This window comes from Parambassis ranga, chromosome 17 (genome assembly GCF_900634625.1).
Source record: "Parambassis ranga chromosome 17, fParRan2.1, whole genome shotgun sequence".
Classification (NCBI taxonomy): Eukaryota; Metazoa; Chordata; class Actinopteri; family Ambassidae; genus Parambassis; species Parambassis ranga.
The window spans coordinates 21,124,852-21,150,982 of NC_041037.1; the positions used below are offsets into that span (position 1 = coordinate 21,124,852).

The 26,131-nt window shown below is 46.5% G+C and overlaps 1 protein-coding gene and 1 pseudogene across 1 annotated transcript in view; both read right to left on the reverse strand.

The window, feature by feature from the left end:
- The window catches only part of adcy8 (adenylate cyclase 8 (brain)), a 67,130-nt gene extending 52,344 nt beyond the window's left edge, over positions 1–14,786 (reverse strand). The window contains exon 1 of the mRNA XM_028427006.1: positions 13,481–14,786. Coding sequence (XP_028282807.1) covers positions 13,481–14,389 — 909 coding nt within the window. The 5' untranslated portion in view covers positions 14,390–14,786. The remainder of the gene's footprint in view (positions 1–13,480) is intronic.
- Positions 14,787–24,360: 9,574 nt separating this feature from the next.
- LOC114449758 (5'-AMP-activated protein kinase subunit gamma-1-like) lies at positions 24,361–25,539 on the reverse strand (annotated as a pseudogene).
- Positions 25,540–26,131: the final 592 nt, after the last annotated feature.

Consider the following 26,131-nt stretch of genomic DNA (forward strand, 5'->3'; position numbering starts at 1 on the left):
GATCAACATTATGCAGCAGCAGATACATTGATCTGCTGTCGACTGGAAGATCGAGGACACGTGCGTCTGTTCCTTTCACCCGACTGAGGAATAACACTCAGTTTGTTTATTATTAAAACAATTTTGGCATGATAAAGAAAAAATAAAACATTTGTTTTCTCTTCTGCCAATGAGATGTGACCAAAAGTAAGTGGACACCATGTGCTAACCTTAATGCTGCCATCTGCTAGATCTGCAGCTGAGGATTGTATCGTTGATAGGGATGTTCGATACTGGCCGAGTACGAGTGCTCACCGATACCACTGGTACCGTACTTTAGCGTAGCGCTGCCTCCACACTCTCCTGACATTCACAAAGTCACGTAGTAACCTGCTGTTGACCTGCTGGTTCATGTCCTCTCTACCTGCATCAGGCTGGGTCACAGAAAGCTCTGTTTACTCCATCAACACATACACACAGAGCAGCTCCTCACCTTCCCTCTGAGCACAGCTGCTGCTGCTGCTCTCCCTGTCTTTTCCTTTCTGATGTTGTCCGTATATAAACATGTTCTATCACATAAATGTTTCTCTACTTTTAAACTGAATCTCTCCTCGTACATGTCTGTGGCTGTTAAATCAGCGAGTCTGACAGCGTTTTATTTTGAACTCTTTTGTTCCGGTGCCTGACTTCCTGTCTGCTCCATGTAGTTGGTGCAAATAGACGCGTTCTGGGTGTGACACATCTCCAAAATAGACCTGCCGCGTGTCACTTATGTAGCAGCACATAGCTATGCCTCTGGGACGCTGCTACCCGGCTGGTGTAAATACTCTCATTGGCTGTAATGGAAGCGTTTCACAGCGGCTGTCGCTACGCTGCAGTTACGCTGCAGCTTTGCGTGCGGTGTAAGTCCGGCTTTAGGGTGCGGGATGTATGTATGTATGTATTGATGTGTGTGTGTGTGTGTGTGTAAACGAGAATGAAAGGGCATTGATCTGTATGGAAAACACTGGCTTGTTTCTTGTGTCATCAAGAATGTGAGCTACTGAACTAAAGAGCCCTTCACCCTCTGCACTGCATTTTGTGGACAGAGTCCTGAGAACAAACTGTTTCATTCATCGACTCATGCTGTGTGTTTATCAAGACAATAAAAAGCTCAAACAAAAGAACTTCACAGTTTGCTGTGGAAGAACTTGTCTGTCCTGACGTCGCCCACCTGACCCCCTGACCTCATCACCATTCATCTGTACGAATTATCATCAGTTGTTGTTCAGAATTCAAGTTACAGACTTTGTCCCTTAATTCATTTGAGTTAAATTCTTAATAAGTGATAATTAAGGCACTTTCACTTGGATGTTGCTTAATTAGTGATGAATTGCCACCATTTAAAATAAATCGCAGACCTTGCAAATGAGGTCCTTGTGATGTAGGCAGGTTTTAAAAATGAGCCATGAGCCGGTTTAAAGGAGACATTTGTTGTGCAGCAGCAGTGTGTCTGCTCTCCAACACACTGCTGGTTATTCCCTGAACTGTCAGGGCGACAGATCCCTGAGGGCAGCTTGGCAGCTTCAGCACAACAGCCTGAGGGAGAGGAGAAATTGTCTGTGATACTGTATCCACTGAAGACCATCCTCCCGGGAGACACCCAGCACACACACACAGACACACACACCAGAGAGCAAGCCGCTACACGCCTTCAGAACGCACACAGCACAATCCAGTTTGTGTTCAGTCCTGACACCAGACTGGAATAACAGAGAGGATGTGTCGGACTTCCAGCTTTACTGATGATTTAAACGCTCTTTCACTTCGTACTTCACCTCCTGCTCAAGCTGCTGAACACAATGAAACATTAAAGAGCTAACGAGTCGAACTCTTCCCCCAGCGGAGCTGAGCAGCGAGCGAGGATTGGATTTAATCCAGCAGTGTCTGCTGGATGTGAAAACCGGCAGCTGTTCACTAATATGTTCGTTCAAAACAATTGAAAGGTGAGATGATAGTTATATTGCCCCCTAGGGGCCAGAAATGAATCATTGCTTCTTTTAAAAAGCGCAGGTCTTCAACAACCATCACAACGACAAACAGAAGCTCTTTTTGTAATATGCAGTGTTGTGAGTTAATCTATTACCACTGTACAGACACAGTACTTCAATCAGTCCTGCTCCCCGTGTGCGGCTGTGACGGCCACACTTCTACTGACTCTGACACTTTCTAAAAGCCAAAGGTTCTTCCCACCACAGGAATCTTATCGGACATGACAGATAGTCGTTGTTGTGTAATCCCAGGGTGTCGACCCCCCCCCCCCCTGGCAAATCTAAGCGGTGATCTTGTCAATTTCATTGCCAAGTGTCAAACTGCAGTGTTTGGACTCAGCAGCTCCAAACTGAGGACAACCATTATGAACCATTTATAATCAGAATATTCTGTACGGTCTCATCTAGGCATGGGGCGGTTCAGGAAAAAACTCGGGACCGCTTAGTACACGTGTCAAAGTTCAGGGTGTGTTCTGTTCGGTTCAGGACACAACACAGCACAGCAAGTAATGCAGGGAGGCATTTTTCCCCACTGGCACCGAGACCAGTGTCGCCAACTTGGCGACTGTCTCACTAAATTTGGCAACTTTCAAAAACTTTTTTTGTCAAAAGTGACTAGCGACAAATCTAGCTTCTTTCTCTGGTGACTTTTGGAGACTGACATGAAAGCACGTATCGTTCTGCAGTTACCGTCCTCAACGAGCAGCGACCGTGAGCTCCTCCCCCGCCCTAAAGCTCTGACTGCAGCTTCACCCGGCAGGCTCAGCTGCAGTCAGAGCAGAGAGGAGCCCCACACCACTCTTTGTCTAACCTAACCTCCTCTCTCTGAAGCACCAACACAAGCAGAACACAGAATGGAAAGCTCAGAGGGGCAACAGCAGCAACACCATGTAATAACTGATTCCTAAATATGGTCAGTGTTGGATAATTGGGATAAATATTTTATGCTGATCGATGGTGTTTCCAGAGTGTTAAAAAAGTAGAAAGAAATCTCAACAATGTAGACCGAACAAACCCAAAAACCATGACCTGAGAACCCTGATACAACCCGAACAGTGGACTCTGTGAACCGCTCCACCCCCAGTCTCATGTCATGACTATATCATTACATCCCTATTCATTTGTCGTTAAAATTAAATGAACTGCACAAAAAATCAGGTTAATGAACAACAAATCCTCACAGAGGTTTTTCCAGTCAGAGCTACTGGAGGAGGAGGAGGAGGCCCTGGTGGCCAGCGTACAACTAAAAGCCAATTAAACTCCAGACGGTTGGAGCTTTTCTGCCCCAAATATTCATTATAAAACATTTTCATTTTTCTGCAGTCGACACTCGACAACATGTCGGCTGAACACACACATCCATTTTTCTGAGTACCTGCTGTTTTCCCACATTTCAAACAGATATCAGTAATCCAGCAGTAATCTCGTTAAACGCTGACCCCAGAGGAGAGTGGCGGGGCGCTGCCGGCTGGCTGGCTGGCGCCCGGTGCTATGAATAGATTACTGCTGGGAGGTAATCCTGTTTGAAATCATCCAGAATGTGAAAAATACGCTGAAAATCATTCCTACACCACGCTCACTGTTCTTAGATTCACACAGGACAAAGCTGCTGCTGAACCCACTTTAACGTGAGGATGGAAGCGAAGACTCATCATGGGGTTATTTCAGAAACAAGAGTCCAGAGGACGTCCTGCTTTTATCACACACAGGAGTTTTAGAAAGCTCCTCAGAAGCTGCACATGTCTGCTGAAAGTCTAAAAGCTCCTTAGAAATATGACTACAACAATATACAATGTCTTTATCTCTGACACACTGAAAGTTTGATCCTGATGACGATTGTAAAACATTAAATATCCACGACTCCTGAAGCAGCGAGAGAGAAAGGGAAGGAGAGGACGACGACCTGTGGGACCAGCAGCATGCTCCAGGGACGGGCTGTAATGGCTGAAAGTTTTTATCCTGATCATTTCTGGCATATAGACGGTAACGATAAGTATAGAATAGACTTTATCAATCCCTCTGGGACAGTCCCTCGGGGAAATTCAGGTACCAGCAGCAATACAACACCGACAGTCAGAGCAAGATTAGCACTAAGAGATGCTAGTATTAGTAGAATACAATAGAATCAAAATAAAAGATATGAGGAATTATGTACAAACACTGCACCCCAGCATACAGATGGATTATTGCACATACAAATTATTGCACGTGTGTTGTATCAATATGATACAAATATACTAATCAGCTTAAAGTTTGTAGTCAAGCACACTCCAACGCTTTGGGATGAGCTCCTCCGTTTCACATCACACTCGAAAACACTTCACCGAGCGGCGTTTAGATGGTAAATTATCATGATGTGGATTTATTCTCAAGATTTCACCCATTCCTAGTGTGCACACAGCTTTATTTATGCATGTGCCTGTAGGATGTTCTGAAGCCACTGTATGTGACAGATCTCATACTGTATGAACACAGTGTTGATTGAGCTCCTAGTTCTATTATTCTTATAATAAAAAAAAATGTTAACTTATTGGCCATAAGACATTCTAGGTACTTGCTCTGAGCATTTTTTTAATATTGAGTCCAGAAAGTAAACTTCATTTGTTGGACAAACCACAACCAGACAGCCCTCAGAGGGCTCTGAGGAACGGTGAGGATGGACAGGTCCCTAACCACGGACACTGTCCTGACCCCAGTCATGGGTCCTCTCCTCAGTCATCCGTCTGCTTGCTGCACATCTGACCTCAGGAGACCACACAAGGTCACACGGTGTCCATAAAAAGGAGCCGATGTGTGTGATATAATCAATACGCCTCGTCCTTTAACCTCCTGACCCAGCCCCGCAGCCACTGACACACCTAATTAACAGATACACACTGAGGAGCTATTGATTAGAGGGGGACTGCTGCTAAGTCAACGTGGGCATTATGAGGATCACAGGAACTTAAAGAGATGATGAATACTTCTGTAGGTTTGGGGATATTTTTCACATAAACTGTGTACGTTGTGTCTTTTTAATGTTTAAAGGGAGATGTTGCAGATTTGTGTGATTATATGTGTGTAAATGAACAACATGTCCCCTCCATGCAGCCTGCTCTCATTCATTTATCAGCACAAGCACCACACACCATCACTGGCCATGAAGCGTCATTTTGAAGCGTCACGCTGCTTCTCCTAACTCTGCAGCAGAAGCACGTCATTGGATCAGTGACGACACACACTCTGCCTGCGTGATGCAGCCACGGGTTCGTCTGAGAGGCAGAGACACAATAACGGGTAATTAGGTTCTGTCAGCAGTTCAGTGAGAGCCCCACAAAGAGAGGCTTTCATTGAGATGAATGTCTGGCTGCCCCGCTGATAATGGGGGAAAGGAGGAGTCATCGTTGAGTCAGCGTTTAGCAAGAAGGAGGGGAGAAAAAAAAAACCCCATGACTTGCAGGTGAGTTTGGAGGTCGGCCAACACTCCTGAACACGCCGACACACTTCAATTTACATTCAAACTCCAATAAAAGAAATACACTGGAGGGAGTGAAAGAGCCTGTGTGTGATTTATCTGCTCAGGACAGGCCTCTGGCACTTGAAGTCCACAAAAAGGTTTAGGAGCCCAAAGCAGAGGGCGAGAGGAGGAAATGAGCCGCTACCAGGCGTCTGTTTTATGGTTTTAGAGCCCAGACTCTGGGCTGCAACTCTTCCTGACACTGTTTCATTTGGCCTCCCTGAGGACGAGGCCAGAAGGATCAACACAATGACAACAACGGTGACCGAGGCCAAAAATCCTCCCAGAGGTCCGGAAATCATCCTGAATCAAGGCGCTCATTCCTGAAGAGGAATCCTCACACCGAGGCTTTCTCCTAATGACACAACATCTGAGATGGGACTTTTTAATCTGATCATTTTAAGAGTAAATATCGACGCTATTCACAAAAGATCTAGCAGATGACTCATTGGAAATAATTCAAGTGACCTTAAAAAAAGTGACCTCCTAGCACATGCTTGGTATGAGCCGCTAGTGACTGAGAGGTTGGAAATGTTGCCTTACTCACTAGCCTTTTGTTTTACATTAGCACCTCTGTTTAGTTGTGAGTTTCTGCTTGTGTTGCAGGATTTTATTTTTCCTCTGTCAGCCACTGCCCTTTGGACAGCAAAGAGATGGGGACTAAACAGGAAATCTTATAAAAATGTAGAAAATACGCTGTTGAGGGAAGTTTGTGTGAACAATCTGAGGGTTTATTTGAATTGTTTAGTTTTCAGGACAATGTTTTATTTAGCAGGAAAAGAGCCCAGAGAGCTGATTTCCAAGGTCTTACCGAGCCGACCCGCACACATAATTGCCCAATTGCTTAGAAGAAGCTTTTAAATTATTGCAGAAAATGTTGAAATGACACTTTTCTGGAGGTTAACCAGTCAGAAGCGTCTCACTGGGTGGCGCTCACCTGCTGGTTCTAAAAACCGATGCAGAGCGCTTATTTGTGACAAAGGAATGAGACTGAAAGACGGTTAAAAGCTTTGTGGTGTCTGAGGTAATTTTTGGAAATGTCTGAGAGGTCACCGCACTGAACTGTCGCTGGAAAACTCTGCCATTAAAAGCTGAAAAAGCAGCGGTTGATGGCTCCGATCCTTCATTAAATATTAAGAGCGGCTGAGTGCAGTGTCTGGTAACAGCAAGATTGTCCGAGATCAACCGCATGAAACCGGCGAGGAGGAGGAGGAGGGCGAATGGGAGAATGGAGAGGGGGGGAAGAATGAAGTCACTGATTTGTCCTCCTCCTCCTCCTCCTCCTCCTCCTCCTCCTCCTCCTCGATGGTTTTCATCAGGCTGAAGATGCTCACACAGTCAACAAGCCTAGACTGAATGACAGCAGCACTTTAAAGGTTACTTCAGATACCAGAGAGTGTCAACAGATCAACATGGCTGCTGTCACTGTCACAGCAGCGTGACGACAGAAATTCTGTACCAGAAGCTACACTGCAACATAGACAGCTTCATCACTTCAGCTATTAACCAAGGTTAGGTGTCCAAACCAGCAGCATGTCCACGGCTTCTACATGCAAGCAGAAATCAAAGATGCTGACTATGTTTGTGACAGCTGGCTAAAATCCAACGCATCCTCGCAGAGACAAAGACCAAATGTAGGTCAACACAATAAGTAATGACAAGGCTGGTAAACCCTGCAACCAGCTACACACGAGACAATCAGGAGGGCGGCGCTGGATAATGCTTATTGCAACCAATCATTTGTCCAAATAACCATTAAGTGTGTGTTGTCTGTACAATTACATTTCTGCTCTAGATAGACCTAGATCTAAGATAAGAGCAAGCAGACCAGAGACAACAGAACTCCAGCCAGAGCCAGAAGAAGAAGAGCAACTCTTTGGCACAGGCGAAGGGTCTGGGCAGAAGGATGGAAATAAAAGGTGCAGTTCTGCACATGAACCTTAAGACCACGTCCTTACAGATCCAGTACTTGAAACTCCTGGCACTCCCGGGCAGCCAGCTGACTGCATCCTACATTCTCCACATGCTATAAGGAAAACTTCTCTTCTCCATTGTGTTTGGCTAAGGTTTGTAGTCACATAATGAAAGAAGTGAAGGCGCCAGCTTTCCATCATGGCTTCAGTAGCACAGGGAATCATAGTGTTTAAAGCTGTGTTCCATTTTTCTAAGAGAAATCCTGTCATGAAATTCAGGATTCAAGAACTTCAGGATTAAAGAAGAGAAGCACAGCCGTGGCTGAAAGGGAAGAGGCAGCCAGTATGAATCCCTCCTGTGTTAAACTTTATGGCAGGAAGTGTTTAAACTGACTTTTTTTTGGCAGCGATCGCTCTCATCTGTTCAGACACGCCGGACCGAGAGCCCAGCTGATGCTTCTTCTGCTGTCAAAACCTTCCTATGAGCCACCACTGGCACCGGATGAATGGCCGCCTCAATCATCAAGCACATACACCCAGTAATTGCATGTTACTGCGTGTGAATAAAAACCTTCCAGATGCAGCTGTGAGAACAGTGCCAGGGACAGAAATCCCCCTCCTCAAGCAGCTTTTTTTTATGCTTTGTTTTCAGGAGAAATTCTCGGAAAAGCTTCATTTAAATGAGAGACTGAGGTCATGATCGGCCCTGATCGGCGCTGTTTCACATAAATAACAGCAGATAGGCGTCTTTGAAAAGAAGTCTTTTGAGCGTTAACATGCACTAAGCGTTCTCCGCCCAGGGCGCGCTGACGGCTGCAGATGGAAAACGCATGCATGTGTTCTCCCTATCAAACCCACACTTGGCTTTTTGCTCCTATCTCTGCTGTGCAGCCGGCGCTTCAGGTAAGCCGAGTTTGACCTTGAAAGAGGAAGCTGCTGCGAGCCTGAAGAACAGCTAATCGGCCGGTACGGAGCCTTTCCTGTGTGTGTGTGTGTGTGTGTGTGTGTGAAGGAATAATGCACAGTGCTTTTATGAGGCTCTTTGCTACACGCCACAAAACACACACATTATCACACAAGCACACACACTCCACCACTGCCCAGAACAAACTAATCTGTTATTTACCGACGCCTCTGTTCATTTAACAGCGAGTAAGAGCCCTAAATGACTTCTGCACAAAGGCAGCCGTCAATAAAGCAGCCAGTGAAAAACAAAACGAAGGAAAACAAAGGAAAACACTGGGTCAATATGAGCTCATTGTTTTGAGAGTGAGAAGATGGGGTGTGATGGTTTTGGAGTGAAGGTTTCAAGAGGAAATGTGGCGGTCAATAACGCAGCCTTCGACGGGCTAGGCACAAAAGAGGTGGGGCCAACAGGGGGTCTCGAAAGAGATGGAGGCGGATCGATGGGGGTTATTCTGAGTCTGACAGGAAGAATTAGGAGGCGGGGAAGGTGGAGGGAGAGGAGAGTCTGGTGCCTTAAAAGATAAAACACAGCAGCACTTAGGACAAACAATGACAGCACGACAGGCGGACGGACGGCTTTCAGCGTTTCTGCGGTACGAGCTCCAACATGATCGGCTCCTTTTCCATCGTTGCCGTTTAAAGGTGTGTAGGGATCCTCATCCTTAGCTAGTTATTAGCAACCAACTCTTCAAGCCTTAAAATACTGTCACTAGGTATTTACTTGCGTTGACCACACAGCTTATTTCAACAGGTTTATAATACAAAGCTTTGGGTTAAAACAACATTCAAGACATTTTATCACCTAGTGATCTTTAATTCACACTGGGGGAAAAAATCTGGCTAAAGCGGGATTCGGGCCTATCCAGATGTGTTTTTTCTGAGTGTGAACACCTCGAATCCGACAGTATCCAGTTTGATTTCAATCCGGCTAGATCCACCCACGAGAGGTGGATCTAGCCGGATTGGCTCAAATGTGGCTCAGGTGTGAACGCAAATGTGGCTAGCGAATCCGGCTAGCGACATGCTACTTCCGGTTAGCGACATGCTACTTCCGGTTCACGGGGTGCGACACGGGACAAAAAAAACGCACGACGCATGCGCACACGCTGGCCTGAATGGACTCTGTATATTACGAGGCGCCACCTAGTGGTTTGGAGGACAGCAAACATGCTGGATGAAGCCGGATTGAGTACGGACACAAGTGTATGCTAGCCAGATTTGAAAATAGGTCTGAACGCATCCAGCTTAAAGGCTGTCTGGGCTCAATCCTACTCTAGCTGGAATGACTTTCTCCAGTGTGAACGGGGCCATAGTGTTTCCTGCCTTCAGGACGCATGGGTTTTTTCTCAATAAGTTAGCCAATCGATTAGATAATCAACTGATAAAAATATAACTACTACAAAGCCAAACAGAAGGACTCAAACATTTGGTGTTTAGAGGGAATAAACAAACCATGTGAGCTCTGACCTCACTTAAACCCACATGGAGCACTAAGTGTCACAGACGTCTCTGTCCACAGACATCTTTTTCATTTATATTATCTTATTGTCTCCTGGGATGTGTTAGTCTGGGTTTGACTTCAGAGAAATTTGACATCCCTCCTCTCTGCACTCTTACTATGTATATTATATTATGTTCACCACATCCTTAAGCAAACACAATTAATAACGGCAGATTAGCACCACTTGGATGTTTAATTTCACAGCATGCCAAGTCTTCCTAACCCCAGGAGTGCGAGTATGAGCCGTCCTAATCCTTTCCTCCGCAGCGGCGTCCATCCAGCCACCCCCCCCCCCCTCACATGTCACCACAACATGTAATTCGCTGATTTTAGGTCATCTCACGCCTGCAAAAAATAATCTGTACTGCGCACAGACTTTCCAGCAGGCTAATACTTCTAATAACGACATGAGCAGAGACTTATCGCAGCACCAGTGGAAGCTAATTAATAGACTCATCAGCGAACTTCCAAAACACTCCCGCAGATCAGCGACTGAAAAATGATCATGGCATAAAGGCACGGATCTGAGACGCACAAACCACAATCCTGTAAATGAAAATGAGTCAGAGACATTCAAATGCTAACATGTCCTCTCAAAGTTTAATCCTCTCTGTAAGACTCTGAATTCAGTTTTAATTTAACATTCAAATCTGGGACGAACGCACATTTCCATTATTGTCAGGATTATTTCTAAATATTAGATATCTTCATAAATTCAGCTAAAACTTGGAAGAAGAAATTCTCTGTCTTTGTAGCCATGATTGTGTTGCTTCCATAGAGCAGCAGGACTTTATGTTGCAGTGACCAACAACACAGGGAACAGTCAGCAACATGTTGCTCTTTCTGAACTGAACAGTGGATCAAATGCTGCACAGTGCTGCTGCACCCATGGTGTGATATCAGAGGTTTTACTGATAAGTGCTGACACACTGTAATGAACCACTGCAGAGCGTCAGCCTCTGAATCCAGCTCACAGCATCCTCTTTAGCTCTCTCGACCTCTGACCCTTCCACAGTAAAGCTGCGAGCAGAGCGACACAGCTGAACCACAGCAGGGGAAGCTGGGAAATCCCCCCTGAGCTACACAACAAGAGTCACAGGGAGCGGTATGCAATGAGCTGCATCACCCGTACAGTCATCCACGCCGCCACGCAGCGGGTCAGCTGAGACTTCAAAGCCAAGCCTGACGGCATTCAGCGTGAGGACGGGGCTATCAGGCAGCGTGAGTGTCACTGGGCATGCTCAGTGTGTTTTTCTTAGATTGCAGCATGTAAGGTTTCCACCGCAGAGTATTTTTGGAGTCTGTGAGCTGCGTGACTCGGGGCTGCGTCAGCATGCTGAAAATGAATGACTCAAAAGTTCAGTCTGCACAGCCTGTACCCATTTCCCATTAAAAACTATGATAATATTGTAAATGTCTTGTTTTGTCTGACTGTCTGAAACAATTATCAAAACATGATGATATGAAGCAAAAAGTGGAATTAAAAAGCTTGAATGTCTCCGATGCGTCAGTCCTTGATGACTGTAGCACTGCTGCACAATGCTGAAAACAGACCTTTATATGACTGTAAACATAAAACCTCACTACACACCTGAAGGAAGTCAGTCAGGAATCAATATGCAATCATTCATCAAAGGAGACCACAGTGTGCAGGATCACTGTACGGAGACACCGTCAGCAATATGTTTACTCTCAGTTTGAGCACAGCATGTCATAGTGTGCGCCGCACCACCACACAAAGGTTGAAATAAAATGTCTGCCACTCACTAAAAACATTTTAGTTTTTTTTCTGTGCCTGTAAATTATTTAGCACTGGTTCTGTTTGTTTGTGTTTCATTAATTCATTCACACCAAATCCTCTCTGTCTGAGGTGATTGTGTAAAATCCCACATAATGCAGGTGCAGAAAATAATCTTGTTTTTTTTAAACAGCTCCGTTCTGAGCTCTTTCTTTCAACGTACATGCAGCAACATGAAGAGATATTATTATATTATATATTAAAACAGACCCCAGAGGGCTGGAGTTTTCTTTTATGTATATGTACAAAATTCAAAGAGGATCTCCGCTTCTACACAAACACATGTGACTGAGTTTTCAGTCAGCGCACACACACACACACACACACACACACACACACACACGCACACACACACACACACAGCTTCATCTGCAGCATTCAGCCACACAGTCTGTGCCTCTATGAAGTTTGTTCCCACCAATATTAAACCAACACAATGTTTCAAGGTCAACAATAAAACAAACACCTGGAGTGTTGACTTTGAGTACACACACACGCAACCTGGAAGTAAACCCAGGCACATGATCACAAAGCATGAAAACAATTCTTTAAAAACCTGCCTGGACAGACAGCAGACAGAAAATAAGTCTAACATTTCCATCCTGGTTAACAGGTCACAGCTACCTCAGCTCACAGACTTTACAGGAAGTGTCCGCTCAGCTGTAACAGACAGAAAACGTCCTCTGCTCATGGTCTAAGATGCTTCTGTGCATCTTCTGCAACTAATTTCCTTAAAACATCCTTGTAATAAAGATTAAAATAACCACTTCAACTCCTCAGTGTCTGGGTTGTGCAGAAAAACTACACTTGGTGTGTTCATCTGAAGCATAACAAGGAGATTTGGGATTATAATGATGGCCAGTAGGGGGTGCTGAACCAGTGTGGCGCTGCCTTTCAGGACCTCCTCTGCAACAGTGTGTGTGTGTGGACAGTTCCCGGTGCTGAAACCTCAGCAGTCACAACAGGCTGCTCTCACACACAGACAGAAACCAACACAGCCAAAAACACGACAACACGTTCACACAAAGAACAACATGGATGCCACGACAGAACCAGCCTGCAGCAGGCAGTAAGCTTCAACAAGGCTGAAAAAGTTTCTGGAGCTGAAATAAACAGAGTAAGGAGCTGGAGGAGGAGAGGAGGGGAGGAGGAGGAGAGGGGAGGAGGAGGAGAGGAGGGGAGAGGAGAGGGGAGGAGAGGGAGGAGGAGAGGAGGAGAGGAGGGGAGGAGAGGAGGGGAGGAGGAGAGGAGGGGAGGAGGGGAGGAGGAGAGGAGGGGAGGAGGAGGAGAGGAGGGGAGGAGGAGAGGAGGGGAGGAGGGGAGGAGGAGAGGAGGGGAGGCTGAGACAAAGGATGGAGGAAGAAAGAGAGTGAAGGGAAGAAGCTGGGTCCAATAAACAGGATGAGGAAGATGAGAGAGGAGGATAAGGAGGAGGCAGAAGAGAGGTGGGAGGAAGACAGATTAAAGGATTAGAGGATGATGAAGGAAGCAAGGCAAGAAGGGGGGAAGGGAAGAGGAGATGATTAAGGAAAGGTAAAGTTAGAGTGAGCAATAGAAAAAAATGAGGAGGATGAAAGTAAGAAGGGGGAGAAGGGAGGTGCAGGGTGGAGATGTGAAGACAAGGACAGGAAGCTGGGTAGGATGATGGAGGAGGTGAAGGAAGCAGGAGGTGATCAAGGTGATGTGGACGGGACACGGAGGGGGGAAGAGGAGGGTATGAAGTCAACATAAAGGATGAGAAGATGGGGAAGGGGAATACAGGGGATGAGGGGTGGAGACGGGTGGAGGAGATGGTACCTGGTTGGTAGAGAGCTGTGCATTCTGGGAGATGAGCAGCTGGACCAGAATGTGGAGCCCCGAGGTGAAGAGGCCGGCGAGGATGGCCCAGGTGAGCGGCAGCGGCAGCATACTGTAGGTGGCGAACAGGGTGAAGAGGACGTATCCCACCCCGTCTCCCAGCAGCCCGTAGCCCAGTCCGGCCGCCAGGATCTGCGTGGCCATGGCCACCCAGGTGACCACGCCACTGTACTGCAGGTAGCTGTGCGACGTGGTGTCCTTCCGCACCACCACTAAGGCACAAATGACGACTTCGATGCCCGTGAAGAAGCCCAGCAGCGTCCCTTTGATGGGGTCCATCGGGGAGGAGGCCAGGGTGAGGTGCAGCACCAGCAGAGTCAGCTTGGTCACCACGTCCAAGATGTTCATCACTACCACCGACTTGCGCCTCTGGCCCAAAAAGTAGCGCTGGTACAGCCGCTCGAGGTCGCGGGACTTGAAGGCGTTCCGCAGCGTGGGGAAGATGACGCCCCGGTACGTGTAGCCCCAGTTCAGGAAGAAGTCGGAGTTACTCGGCGCGCAGTCGATCTGCAGGAAGCCCAGGTCGCTGCTGGCGCGCTCCGGGAACACTTTAGTCCCTCCGTTGTTGTGCCGGTCTCCAACCGACGTCCGTCCCGCCGACTGCTTCCGCGCGCCCTGGCTCGGGTCGTAGGGCTCGTCCGGCCCGATGCCCTTCACCCCTCCTCCGCCTCCCCCGCCCTGCTCGTGGATGAAGCGCTGCTCGGTGATGTGCCGCACCGCGTTCTGCCACAGCAGCCGCTTGGGCCGCGCGCTGCCGCTGCTGTTGCTGTTGTTGCTGCTGCTCGGGGTCTTGTTGATGGTGTACAGCTCCTCGCTGGCGCTGGAGCACCGGACCTCGGACAGCTCCATCGCTGCGGCCGCGGGTCGCTGTTGTCCTTGTCGTCGTTTTCTTCTGCTCTCGGTTGTGTCGGTTTGTATTTCCACTCCTTTCCCGGAGTTAACTCAGCGATTTTGGGGAGAAGACGTCCTCGTGTGCGCATTGAACCGGGGGCGCGTGCTTCTCTCTCGGGTTGCGGCGAGCACGGCACGGGGTGAAGCGCGGTTGGAGGTCATCGTCACGCGAACGATTCCACTGGAGAAACGGCACATAAATCCCACTCGAGTGGAAAAGCATCTTCGGGATTAACCGCGCACCACCACCGGGCACCGAGTCTCCGTGCTGAAGGCTGAAAATCACCGGGCGGCGTTTCCAAGCAGCAGCTTGAGCCACCGTGCGCCAACCGTCCGCACCATCAGGGTGCCGCGGCGTCACTGAGAGCCAGGGTCCGTGCAAAACAAGGCGGAGGTTCTGGTGCAGAAACGGAGTCCGGCGGCAGCTCGCCGAATCTGAACAGCCTCCCCCCAAAAAGCGGGCTCCAGTTGGCACAGCTGGATCCGCTCACTCTGCCATTCCTTCCCTATTTGCGCAAACAAACACGCATTTTCGGGGTAATCCCGGTCTGCTCTGACGCTCGCACAAGATGCCACAAAAAGAACAAAAGAATCCGGTGGGGGTAGAATCCGTTGGTCTCGCGCAGCAGGTCTGGACCGGACCCGCCAACTTGTTGTTGCGGCTCCGCAGAGAGGATCAATGTCGAGTGCGCGAGCTCCTCAGCGCAGATCAACACGAGGAGCTCGCGCCTGGATGCAACACCTGGCCGGGGTGGGTGGAGGTGAATGTGGGTGTGGGGGGGCGGCGGCGGCAGGGAGCGGATCCGAGGCATACACACTCACACATAATCACACACAGACACACACACAGACACACACAGTCCCTCTGCTGTGTTCTGTGCGAGGAGCCCCGACAGGAAAGTGCAACAACAACGTCCTGTGTGTGAGGATGAGAGCGGAGCCTCCTTCCTCCTCCTCCTCCTCCTCCTGTGAGCCGTGTCTCCGCGTGCAGACCTCCTGATTTTGTCTCTCACCTTCCTCTTCTCTTCCTCCTCTTCCTCGGTGCTTTAAAAAAAGGGCGTGCAGCAGCGGCAGCACCCGCGTGGAGGAGATTTACAGAGAGAGCGAGGCTGGTCAGCGCGAGCGAGTCAGCTGCGCTCCGGTTTGACGTCACAGCCACCGCTGTGTGTGTGTGTGTGCGCGCGCTCCTCTCTCGTCTTGAACGTCTGTCTCATCCCACGCTCTTCTTATCCTTCATCCCTTTATCTTCCCTTCCCTTCTTTCCTCCCTTTGTCTCTCCATAGCTTAATGGACTGAACTGAACCACTCCACGCTGGGTCTGTTGCAGGGAGGCCTGCAACAATCAATAATAACAAAATAATAATTATTATTCTTAGTATTATTATTATGTCCTAAAGAATCTTAAATCTGCTGTGTATGGGCCAGTCATGACCCTACAAAGTACTTCCATAATAGTGTTAGAAATGTGTGCTGTGATCGCCCCCTACAGGCTGACACCGGGTAACTGCAACTGAATTTTCCTATTGGCCGTCTTCCTATTATAACAATAATAATACATCGAACTTATAAAGCAGAGACGCTCAGAGGGGCTTTACAGATGCATTATTCGTTCACACCACATTCACACAGAGTGGCAGTGGTAGGTGTAGCCACAGCTCCCCAGGGGGAGACTGATGGAGACGTGGCTGCCTACGGCCTCGCCGACCACCACCGATTCATTCATACACATTCATACACCAGTGAGTGCACTGGAGGCAATGTGGGTAAAGTGCCTTGCCCAAGGACACACAACAATGACTAGGGCTAGATTGAGCCGCCAACCTTCCAATTATTGGACAACCCTGCTCTACCACTGAGCCACTGCTGCCCTAACAGCTCATCATAACTTATAAATGACATTAGGTACTAGTTGTTATTGTCAACAAAAGCCTCCAGCAGCTCAGTGACAGTAATCAAATGTCTCCCATCAAAGATCATCATCATAAGAACAACACTTGCTGCACAGTGTGGGGAGGCTAGCTTCCATTTCAAACTGTTTCCCAATATGGGAACGCCATAACTACATATCTGTTCTTACACCATGTTGTAAATAATGCTAACGGCCCAAACATGCTGGTCTGAGCAGATAGCGTGCTAGCATGCAGTGCAACCACAACAGGATGTTGCCAATTATATTTTGTGACAGCACCCTCTAGTGGACAGGCTGGGTGGACAGAATATTGCACAGCCAGCAGGGTGTTAAATGAGGTGAGTGGTCATAACCACCTCAACAATTCACAGACGTGTGTGGAATGCAAACATAATACTGAGCCCGCCTTGTTAAGTTCTCATTTTGCAGCCACGTATTTACATTTGTTTTCAGGCGCTGTGTGTTGAGCTGCCTCTGATGTCTTAATTCGAGGTTTAGTGTGCCGTCGCCGTTGGTGTAAATCCTTCAAGCAAGAGCATCCACTCACTCACTGAAAATGTAAACACTATTCTCTGCGATAAAGACCTGAGAGTGAATCTAATCCGGGGCTCGCAGGCTCTCGCATGTTATCATAATCAAAAACAGTAAACTCTCAAATTAATCACAAGGGCAGAACTCCCCAGAGATGTTCCACAATCACCAGCCACACATCTCTGCACTCCTGTCTTGCCAGTGGGGGGTTCACTGGTTAAAGCCTAGATTAATTCAGATTAATTTGTGTGTCATCAAAATGCCCAAAAAATAGAGAGAATATTATGGAAGGAAATGTGCACGGCAGGCCCTCCCTCATCCCCCGCTGTGTGCGGGGATCTTGTCCCACTTTTTCTTATCCAAGGGAAGCAGTGCCAGGGCCTGTCAGAGCTTGCTGGACTCGGATTAGATCGGGTAAAATTATTCCTTCCTAAACCTTGAGGAGCTGCAAGAGGTCCTTATGAGGAGAAGCAACCCCCACTTTGACTCACGCACGGCTCCAGGCGAAAGGAAAGTTGCCTCATTGCTATTCAGTCTATTTTTACCCTGCTCTTGTCTGCTGCGTCTCCGCGGTGGCTCCTTTTTTTTCTGCTGATTCCCAGGAAAGGAGAATTACTGAAATCCTTCTCCAAACCGAGTCTCACCAAACGCTATCACGCACCAGTAAGAGCCAGCTATTATTCAACATGTCCTTTATTTGTCCTTATAAGTAGGGCGCCATAACTGATGGTGGGGAGAAAAAAAATGAAAATGTAAAGCAGCGGTTCTCACATATCCATAAAGACGAGGTGCAGCGTACAAATGAAGCTGCACGTCAGAGGATATGTTAAATCCTGCTGCTCTGCAGTTTCTGCCTGACGTTTCCTGCCAAGCAAACACTGTTTACACCACAGCTTATGAATAACACAAGCATCCGTCCATATTTCAGTGAAAATATTACTGATCTATCCACATTTTATCAAGCCTGTTGTTCACTTTGTCACCTGCTAGAAAAAGTATTGTGGTCTGGCAAGATTGATCCACAATCTATCAATGTCCCTTGTTCTGATCAATATCTGGAACAGTAGGAGACAAAGGTATTGGCAGCCCTGTCAGTTTGACATGTTTTGCATGAAGCATTGGTTTAATGCATTTTTGTATTGAAGCTGACTAAATGAACATTTCAAACCAATTATGTGATCAAAAATTTTACAATTTTACAAAAAGCATCATTGGTTGATGACAAAAGTTTTGGCACTCATTAAATTCTGGGACCTTTTCAAGACTAAAGACAGAAAAGTTTCAAATCAAGTCAACAGTGAGAGGAGTTATAAAGAAGTTCTTTTGACTGCCACAGTTGAAAACCAGCCTAGATTTGGACGTCCAAGAAAAATTGGACTTACAGCCAGGAACAACTGTACAGAGAACACTCTGAAACGGGTACAGAGGATGTCGACCCACCCCACCTGAAAGCTGTCCACAAGAAGACGCGACTGGAGGATGCTAAGAGGTCTGTGAGCGAGTCTGACAGCTTCTTCTCTAAAGTACTGTGGTCAGACGAGACGAAGATAGAGCTGTTCCAAAATAAAACCCCTCGCTGTGTGTGGAGACAGCCAGGAAAAGCACAGTGATGGCTCCGTCATGGTTTGGGGATGCTGCAGCAGTGCAGGCACAGGCAGTCATCATATCATAGAAGGAAAGATGAATGCCGCCATGTATCAGGAAATACTCTGTGATCACATGCTCCCATCAGCAAGGACGCTACAGGGTCGACGTTTCTACTTCCAGCATGACAGCGATCCAAAGGACACGGCCAGACCAACAACTGACTGAAGAAAAATACATGTCTGCAGTGGCCATCCCAGTCCCCAGACCTCCACCCCAGTCCCCAGACCTCCACCCCAGTCCCCAGACCTCCACCCCAGTCCCCAGACCTCCACCCCATTAAGATGTTATGGGCAGAGCTGAAAGTTGCAGCTGCTTTAAGAAAGCCTTCCAGTCTGACTGAACTGAAGACATCCGCCAGTAAGAAGGGGCCAAAGAACCTGTGCAGAGGTGTCAGCAGCTGGTGTCAAGCTACAAGAACAGATTACTAGTGGCTGCAAAGGCCAAAGGCCGACATACAAAATACTAACTGAAGTGCCAAATTCTGACAGATTGCAAAAGAATCTGTTATGTGTTGATCATATAATCATTAAGAAATGTTCATTTAGTTTACTTCAAAAACTGTTTGCATTAAACTGCAATTCTTGTGTCTCCTACTGTACATGTTCTCTCTCTCTCACATACACACACTCTGCTAACAGCCCTGTTCTCCACTCACACTCGCAATCAAAAGCATTTTCTACCAGCGAAGACATCTGCTCAAACTCCGATAAGCAATCAATCCAGAGCTCCAAAGTTATTAACGAGCATGTTAAAATTCACTTCATAACACAGCTGGGTCGCAAACTGTTGAATCTTCGTGTCAATGTTAATAAAACACACACAACCTCTAATTAATAGCACGTCATTTTACTTCTTCAGACTGGAATTGTGACTTGTGACTAACAACTGAGAACAAGAGCAGCTGTTACTTCTGTGTGCTTATTTATTTAGTTTCATTTCAAAATGAGATTCAGAAGAATCAAAACACCCTCTCTCTCGCCTTAGTGTTCCCTTACATTGTTTCTTACTATATGCAGACTATTCAAATGCACAGGCCCCCTAAGCAACCAGGGTGCAAGACATTTTCTCTGTGGACAACATCTCGATGCTTCAGAGCTTTACAGATTTGTACTACTGGACCTTCACGCTCTTCCTTCATGTACCTCATCTCCACCAGGAAGCGCTCATCTCTCTCAGCACAGCCTGGATGTCTTCAGGATGTCTTTGCAGGTGGCAAGAGGCAGTTGGGTGACTCAAATCAGACTATGGGTGAAGTTGGCCTGTAGAGAGATAGAGAGAGAGAGAGAGAGCAGGTTAGCAACAACAATGACAAATACTTCATTGTCATCTTCTTTCTTAAAAGGCTATGTGGCTGCGTTTTGTGATTTGTGTCCTGGCTATAATTGAGGAGTGTCAAATTAATCATTACAAAACTGTTTTGATAGAAGTTTCACCAAGGCATCCAAACACCTTTTTTACAGCCTGTGTAACCGCTGTTGAGACATCAGAAAGAATCAAGACACTTTATTGTCATAGAACAACGGGATTTGGTCCGACAGCTGAGAAAAGGCAATCTATACAAAAAGACAATAATACTCAAAACAAAGCTACTGCAGTATAATGACATGGTCAAGTCCAGCAGGATGTTATAAAGTGCAGCGTAGTGCATACAAGCATATAGACTTCAGCACAGGGTGTGAATGTGTGTCAGTACAATTAGCCTTGGGATGCTGTGGACAGGTAATGAAATAGTATTGTTTGCACACAAACGGCGCAACCATGTCGACAGGTAGCTAGCTAGCTAGGGTGACGTTACCATGGAGACAGCGTACACCACAACAGGAAAAAAAGAAAAGTTTGACGTTCGATCACCACAATCAACACATACACTTATAAATATTCTCCTGTTCAATAAATATGTTGCTTTAATCACTTCGCCTCACGTCATAAATAACGTTACTCCTCCGCTTTGCTAGCCGAAGCTATGAGGCTAACACGAACGCGCTAGCTTATGAAAATAACATCAAAGGCTCCAACAGCTGCGTATGTACGTGGTATAAGGGGGCGTGGCTAAAATTATGACATCATAGGCTCTTCACTGACTTCTTATGAAAGGCTCTTTATGATGTCATCAAAAGTCTATAAAGGTTATAGCTGCGAGCTTAGTTCAGTACAAGCATTCAGGATTATTACTAAAGATATGTTCGGGAGCACAGTGACTCCAGTGTCCAGCATCGATCACAGCAACATTTCTTCACCTGTTACACTAACAGGGGAACGAATGACGACGAACAATCTGACAACTTGCAAGATTCTGCAGAGCCAGAGGGCTGCTCTGCTATGTGCACAGCAGGAAAACGCTAAGCTGCTTGCTGACCTGGCTTCTCTGAACCAGGAGATGGCCCAGGAGCAGCAGTCAGGAGCAGACAGGAACAGTTCTTCACCTGCTGCACTAACCTCCTCAAAGGAGGATCTGGCCATTCTGAAACAGGAGATGGCCATTAAGCAGAAACAATGGGAGCGTGCATTGGCAGAGAAGGAAGCGGACATGATTTCCCTTCAACAGTCTCTGGATATGCAGCTTAAAGAGGCCAGAGATGAAAATCAGCACCTCAGAGACACTGTGGAAGAGCTGCAGGCCTACAAATCTTCTTCTATGAAGCGGTTTGTGGACTTGGAGAGTAAGTGTGATGATTTGACTCTGACCAGTGAAAAAGAGGCTCTCCACTACGAACTGGAGGAGATCGCAGAGGTGATGAAAATGCAACTGCTGAGCCTGGAAGAGGTGCTCACAGCCGAAGACAAAAGCCTTGAGAGCATGCAGCAGCCCCTTAATGACGTCGGAGAGGAGACGAGGCTCCTGGAAGAAAAACTCAGCGAGCCTCAGATGTCCAAGAAGGAGCAAAAAAAGGCAGAAAAGAAGCTGCAGAAAGAACGTGAGGAGGCAGCAAAAAGTCCTTCCAGACATGAGGAGCTGGCCTCTGAACTTTCCTCCATGCAAAGCCTGCTAGAAACTGCGAACCACACTGTCCAGGAAACAAACCTGCTGACCAGTCTGGCAGAGGAGAAGATGGCCTTGGAAGACAGGCTGCAACAAGAGCTGAAACTCCTCAGAACCACCAACAGTCAGATCCACACAGAACTGACGGAACAGAGGAGCCTGGTTGAAAAACTGAATGCTGAAAACAAAGCACTCAGGGAACAGCTGAGGCAGCTCACAGGTCCGATTAGACTGGACCTGGAGAAGAACGAAGCAGACATCATCTGTCTGCAGCATTTTCTTGAGCTGCAGGAGAAACAGACTGAAACATTAACACAAGAGTTTCAGGCTGTCCTGGATAAAGATGGTCTGATCCAAAAACTGGTGGAGGAGAAGTCCTCCTTAGAAGAGCAGCTGGACAGGGCCATCGCTGAAACTGAAGCCGTCAGCAAAACTGAACTGGACCAACGCACTAAAAAATGTGTGGAGTTGGCAGATACAGTATGCACTCTGCGAGATGACCTGGACCAGGCCAACCAAACTGTCCTGGATAGAGACAGTCTGATCCAAAAACTGGCAGAGGAGAAGTTTTTCTTAGAAGAGCAGCTGGACAAGGTCATTGCTGCAGCTAAAGACGCCAGAAAGGAGGTTTTGGAAGAACTGACCCAACGCACTGACAAATGTGAGGAGTTGGCAGATACAGTATTCATTCTGCAAGCTGACCTGGACCGGGCCAACCAGACTGTCCTGGGTAGAGATGGTCAAAAACTGGCAGAGGAGAAGACTTTCTTAGAGGAGGAGCTGAAAAAGAGGCTGCAGAAAGAAAGGAGAGAACAGGAGGAGGTAGCTGAGGCAGGCAAAAGAGGACGGGAGGAAACACAGAAACTTCAAAAGGACAGAGAAGACCTGCAGAACAAGCTGTCAGAGAGGGAAGCAGACATCATCTGTCTGCAGCAGTCTCTGGAACTCCAGCAGAAACCGACTGAAACATTAACACATCAGTTTCAGGCACAGTTGGACCAGGCCACCTCTGCAACCGAGACCAAAGACTTCAGAAAGGCTCTTTTGCAGCAACTGGACCAATGCATTCACAAATGTGCAGAGCTGGTAAATGTGATTTCTACACTGCAAAGCGACCTGGACCAGGCCAACCAGACTGTCCTGGAAAGAGACGGTCTGATCCAAAAACTGGCAGAGGAGAAGTCTTTCTTAGAAGAGGAGCTGAAAAGGAGGCTGCAGAAAGAAAGGAGAGAACAGGAGGAGGCAGCTGAGGCACAGCTGGACCAGGCCAACCAGAGCACAGAGGAGAAGTCTTCCCTGGTAGAGGAGCTAAAACTTGAGCAGCAGGCTACAAAAGAAAGCTTAGAGAAGGTTCAGCCTCTTCCTCATCAGCAAGAGGAACAGGCATGCAGACTGATTTTACAAACATTTGTGAAAGAATGGGCCGTTTTCAGTAGCTCAGTGAATTCCACCATGGAACTGTCATAGGATGGCACCTGTGCAACAAATTGAAATTTCCTTGCTCCTAAATATTCCACAGTCAACTGTCAGCTATATCATAATGAAATGGAAGAGTTTGGGAACAACAGCAACTCCACAAAGTGGCAGACCACGTAAACTGACGGAGCGGGGTCAGCGAATGCTGAAGCGCATAGTGCAAAGGGGTCGCAGTCAACTAAAACTTCTGACAGCTGTGCAAAAAAATCTTAGATTTTTACCTTTTTTTTCCAGAATTCAACAATTCTGAGGAAAACAGTACAGTAAATTCTCAGATTTAAGTCAACCCTAACAAGAAACCCTTCACACACACACACAATTGAAAAGGAGGCACTAAAACTTCTGAAAGTTGTGCAAAAGAAATCTCAGATTTTTACCTGTTTTTTTTCCAGAATTTAACAATTCTGAGGAAAAACATCCAGCAAATTCTAATATTCAAGTCAACCCTCAAAAGAAGCCCTCTTCTCTCTCACACACATGCACATTTAAAGTCTATAAGCATCTAAAGCCTATAAGTGTCCGAATGTTGAATATTTAATATAAGATATAAGAATATAAATAATGAGATATAAGATACAATATAAATAATAACAGGTGGTGGTTCTGGTTTATTTACTGTATGAGTGGTTCAAGCGCAGAACCTAATTAATAAAGACTGTGGTGTTAGGTAGAGATGGGGACTCGGGTCGCACTTAAGTCACACAAACAAAGACTTGACTTAGACTTGCCATCAGTGACTTGAGACTGGAACCTGGAAGATATTTCACAAAACACAAGATTATATACACACATATACACTACAGTTCAAAAGTCTGGGGTCACCAGGCCAGTTCTACAGCTTCTCTGATCAGCTGTGCTAACATCGTTTCACAGGAGTAATCATCAATGAGCCTTTTACCACAATTAGATAACACAATGTACCATTAGAACACAGGAGTGATGGCTGCTGGGAAAGGGCCTCTGTACACCTTTGTACATATTCCATTAAAAATCAGCCTTTTCTAACTAGAACACTCATTTACCACATTATCAATGTCTAGACTGTATGTCTGATTAATGTTATCTTCACTGAATAAAAAACATTATTTTTAAAAAATAAAGACATTTCGAAGTGACCCCAGACTTTTGAACGGTACAATAGTTACACTTAATTATATAATATTATAAATATAAATATAAATATACAGAATGTGCAGACCAACAGAAGCAGAACCACAACCAGCTCTGGATGCTGAAAAGGTTGAAATCTGCAGGTAAGACAGGGAGCTGATGCTTCACTACATCAGCCCTGTCCACCAGAACCCGCCGATGGACCTGATAATGACAAAAATAAAAGCTCTTAATTTATCATTCTTACACATTATATCAGATGCACCTCAGTGCTGACTAGACTGTGATGGTTTCCAAGGTTTCATCAGGGTAGCACTGATCTCCTTCATGTGCGCCTGTGGATGGCCTCCTCCATTGTCATGTCCAGATTGTTGTAGGTTTTCTGGGCTGCTAGATTCTTCCAAAGAAACGACACTATGCTCTCCAAACAAAACAAAAGCTCTGGTATTGGATTTCTCTACAGTATTTACGATAACATCAAATCTGGAGTAGAGCACCATTACTTTTCCTGAGAAAACCCCCAGAACATTGCTGTAAACAGCGCCAGTAAACACATCTCTATTGAAAAATACTTATGAAATGTGTACCTTGCTCGTTGGCCACTGGCAGTGCAGGGAGAGGGCGTCATAAAGTGACGCTGTTTGCTGGACAGTGGCAATGTTCCGGAAAGTTCCTTTTCCCGAGCTCCTGGATTTGCCTCTGTATGAGCGCCAGCTTGGGAACTTTGTGACCCTGAAAAAACACCCACACATTTTTTAACTGATGAGCACAGGTGGCGCACAAACAGAAACATCAGATTAAAAGAGGCAGCATACAAACAAATGGAAGAACTTAAAGATTCTTTTGTGGGGGAGAATGTGCGGGACATTTCCAGACGTTGGGCCGATGACGGGGAGTCTGTAGACATGTAGACGGAGGAAGGAGATGAGAAAAAAAAACAGCTCACTGATTGCTGCTTATTTACTTTGGAGCGAATCACCTCGCCATGTTTCAATCTTGTGGCTCAACAAATCATACATTTGAACCTTTGGAGGGGAAAAGTTGACATAACAAACATGCACTGTGGTGTCAAACGGTGTAGTTTCATGCTCACCATAGGAGCAACGGAGGATGTTGATGAAATCTGTGATCGTCAGCATACCTGTGATAGAAAATACTCCCACTGTTTTATAAGATACTTCTACCATTCCTCTCCCGTCTTACCCACAAATCTTTGACTCTTACTATCCCACAAAGGCGCAGGCTTCAAGCCACCATTGCAAAAAAAGGCCTTTTTCACCTTAGGAGGCACAAGGAAACATTACCATCGTTGATATGTGCAGTAGTGCAGTTGTGAGACTGCACCCTTGCTTGTAGCGAGGTATCAAAGACGACCAGTTTACAGCTGCTTGGAATGGCATCGCAGCAGCGGTGGCTTTTCATAAAGTTCATGTAGACAGCAGCGTCAGCTTCTAGGAGGAATCACAACAGCTGCTCTCAACACGGCGCATATGTTGATGTGGAAAGATTCATGCACGCACACACAGATAAATGTGCCTGTGACTTACCTTGTGTCTGTATTTCCTGCTTCTTTTCTGGGTGTGACACCAACAACAGGAGCTACTACAGGAGCTACTACAGGAGCACATTCAGCCGTAGACTGAGACTACGAGGAGCAGCACAGAACGCCACAGGAGGTCCTTCCTGCCAGTAGCCATCAGACTGTATAACTCCTCCCCTTTCTGTAGGAGAGGAGCTAGATAATCATGTCAGGCATCACTGTCATTCCCTCCAGTGGTCTCTATTTATGTTTACTTAGCACCTTACATCTCCAGATTTGTATCCATGTATCATATATTGTGCTCATACTGCGTACTGTACTCTGATTTGGATTATAGTGACACTTATACTTATACTCTGTACTTAACTGCATCTAATGTAACTTGATACCTCTGGCACAAGAATTTCCTTCAGGATTAATAAAGTTTTATCTTATCTTATCTTAACAGAGAAAGGCAAACGATCTCCACATGACATTGTCAAAATGGTCTAAACTCACTTGGTTCGT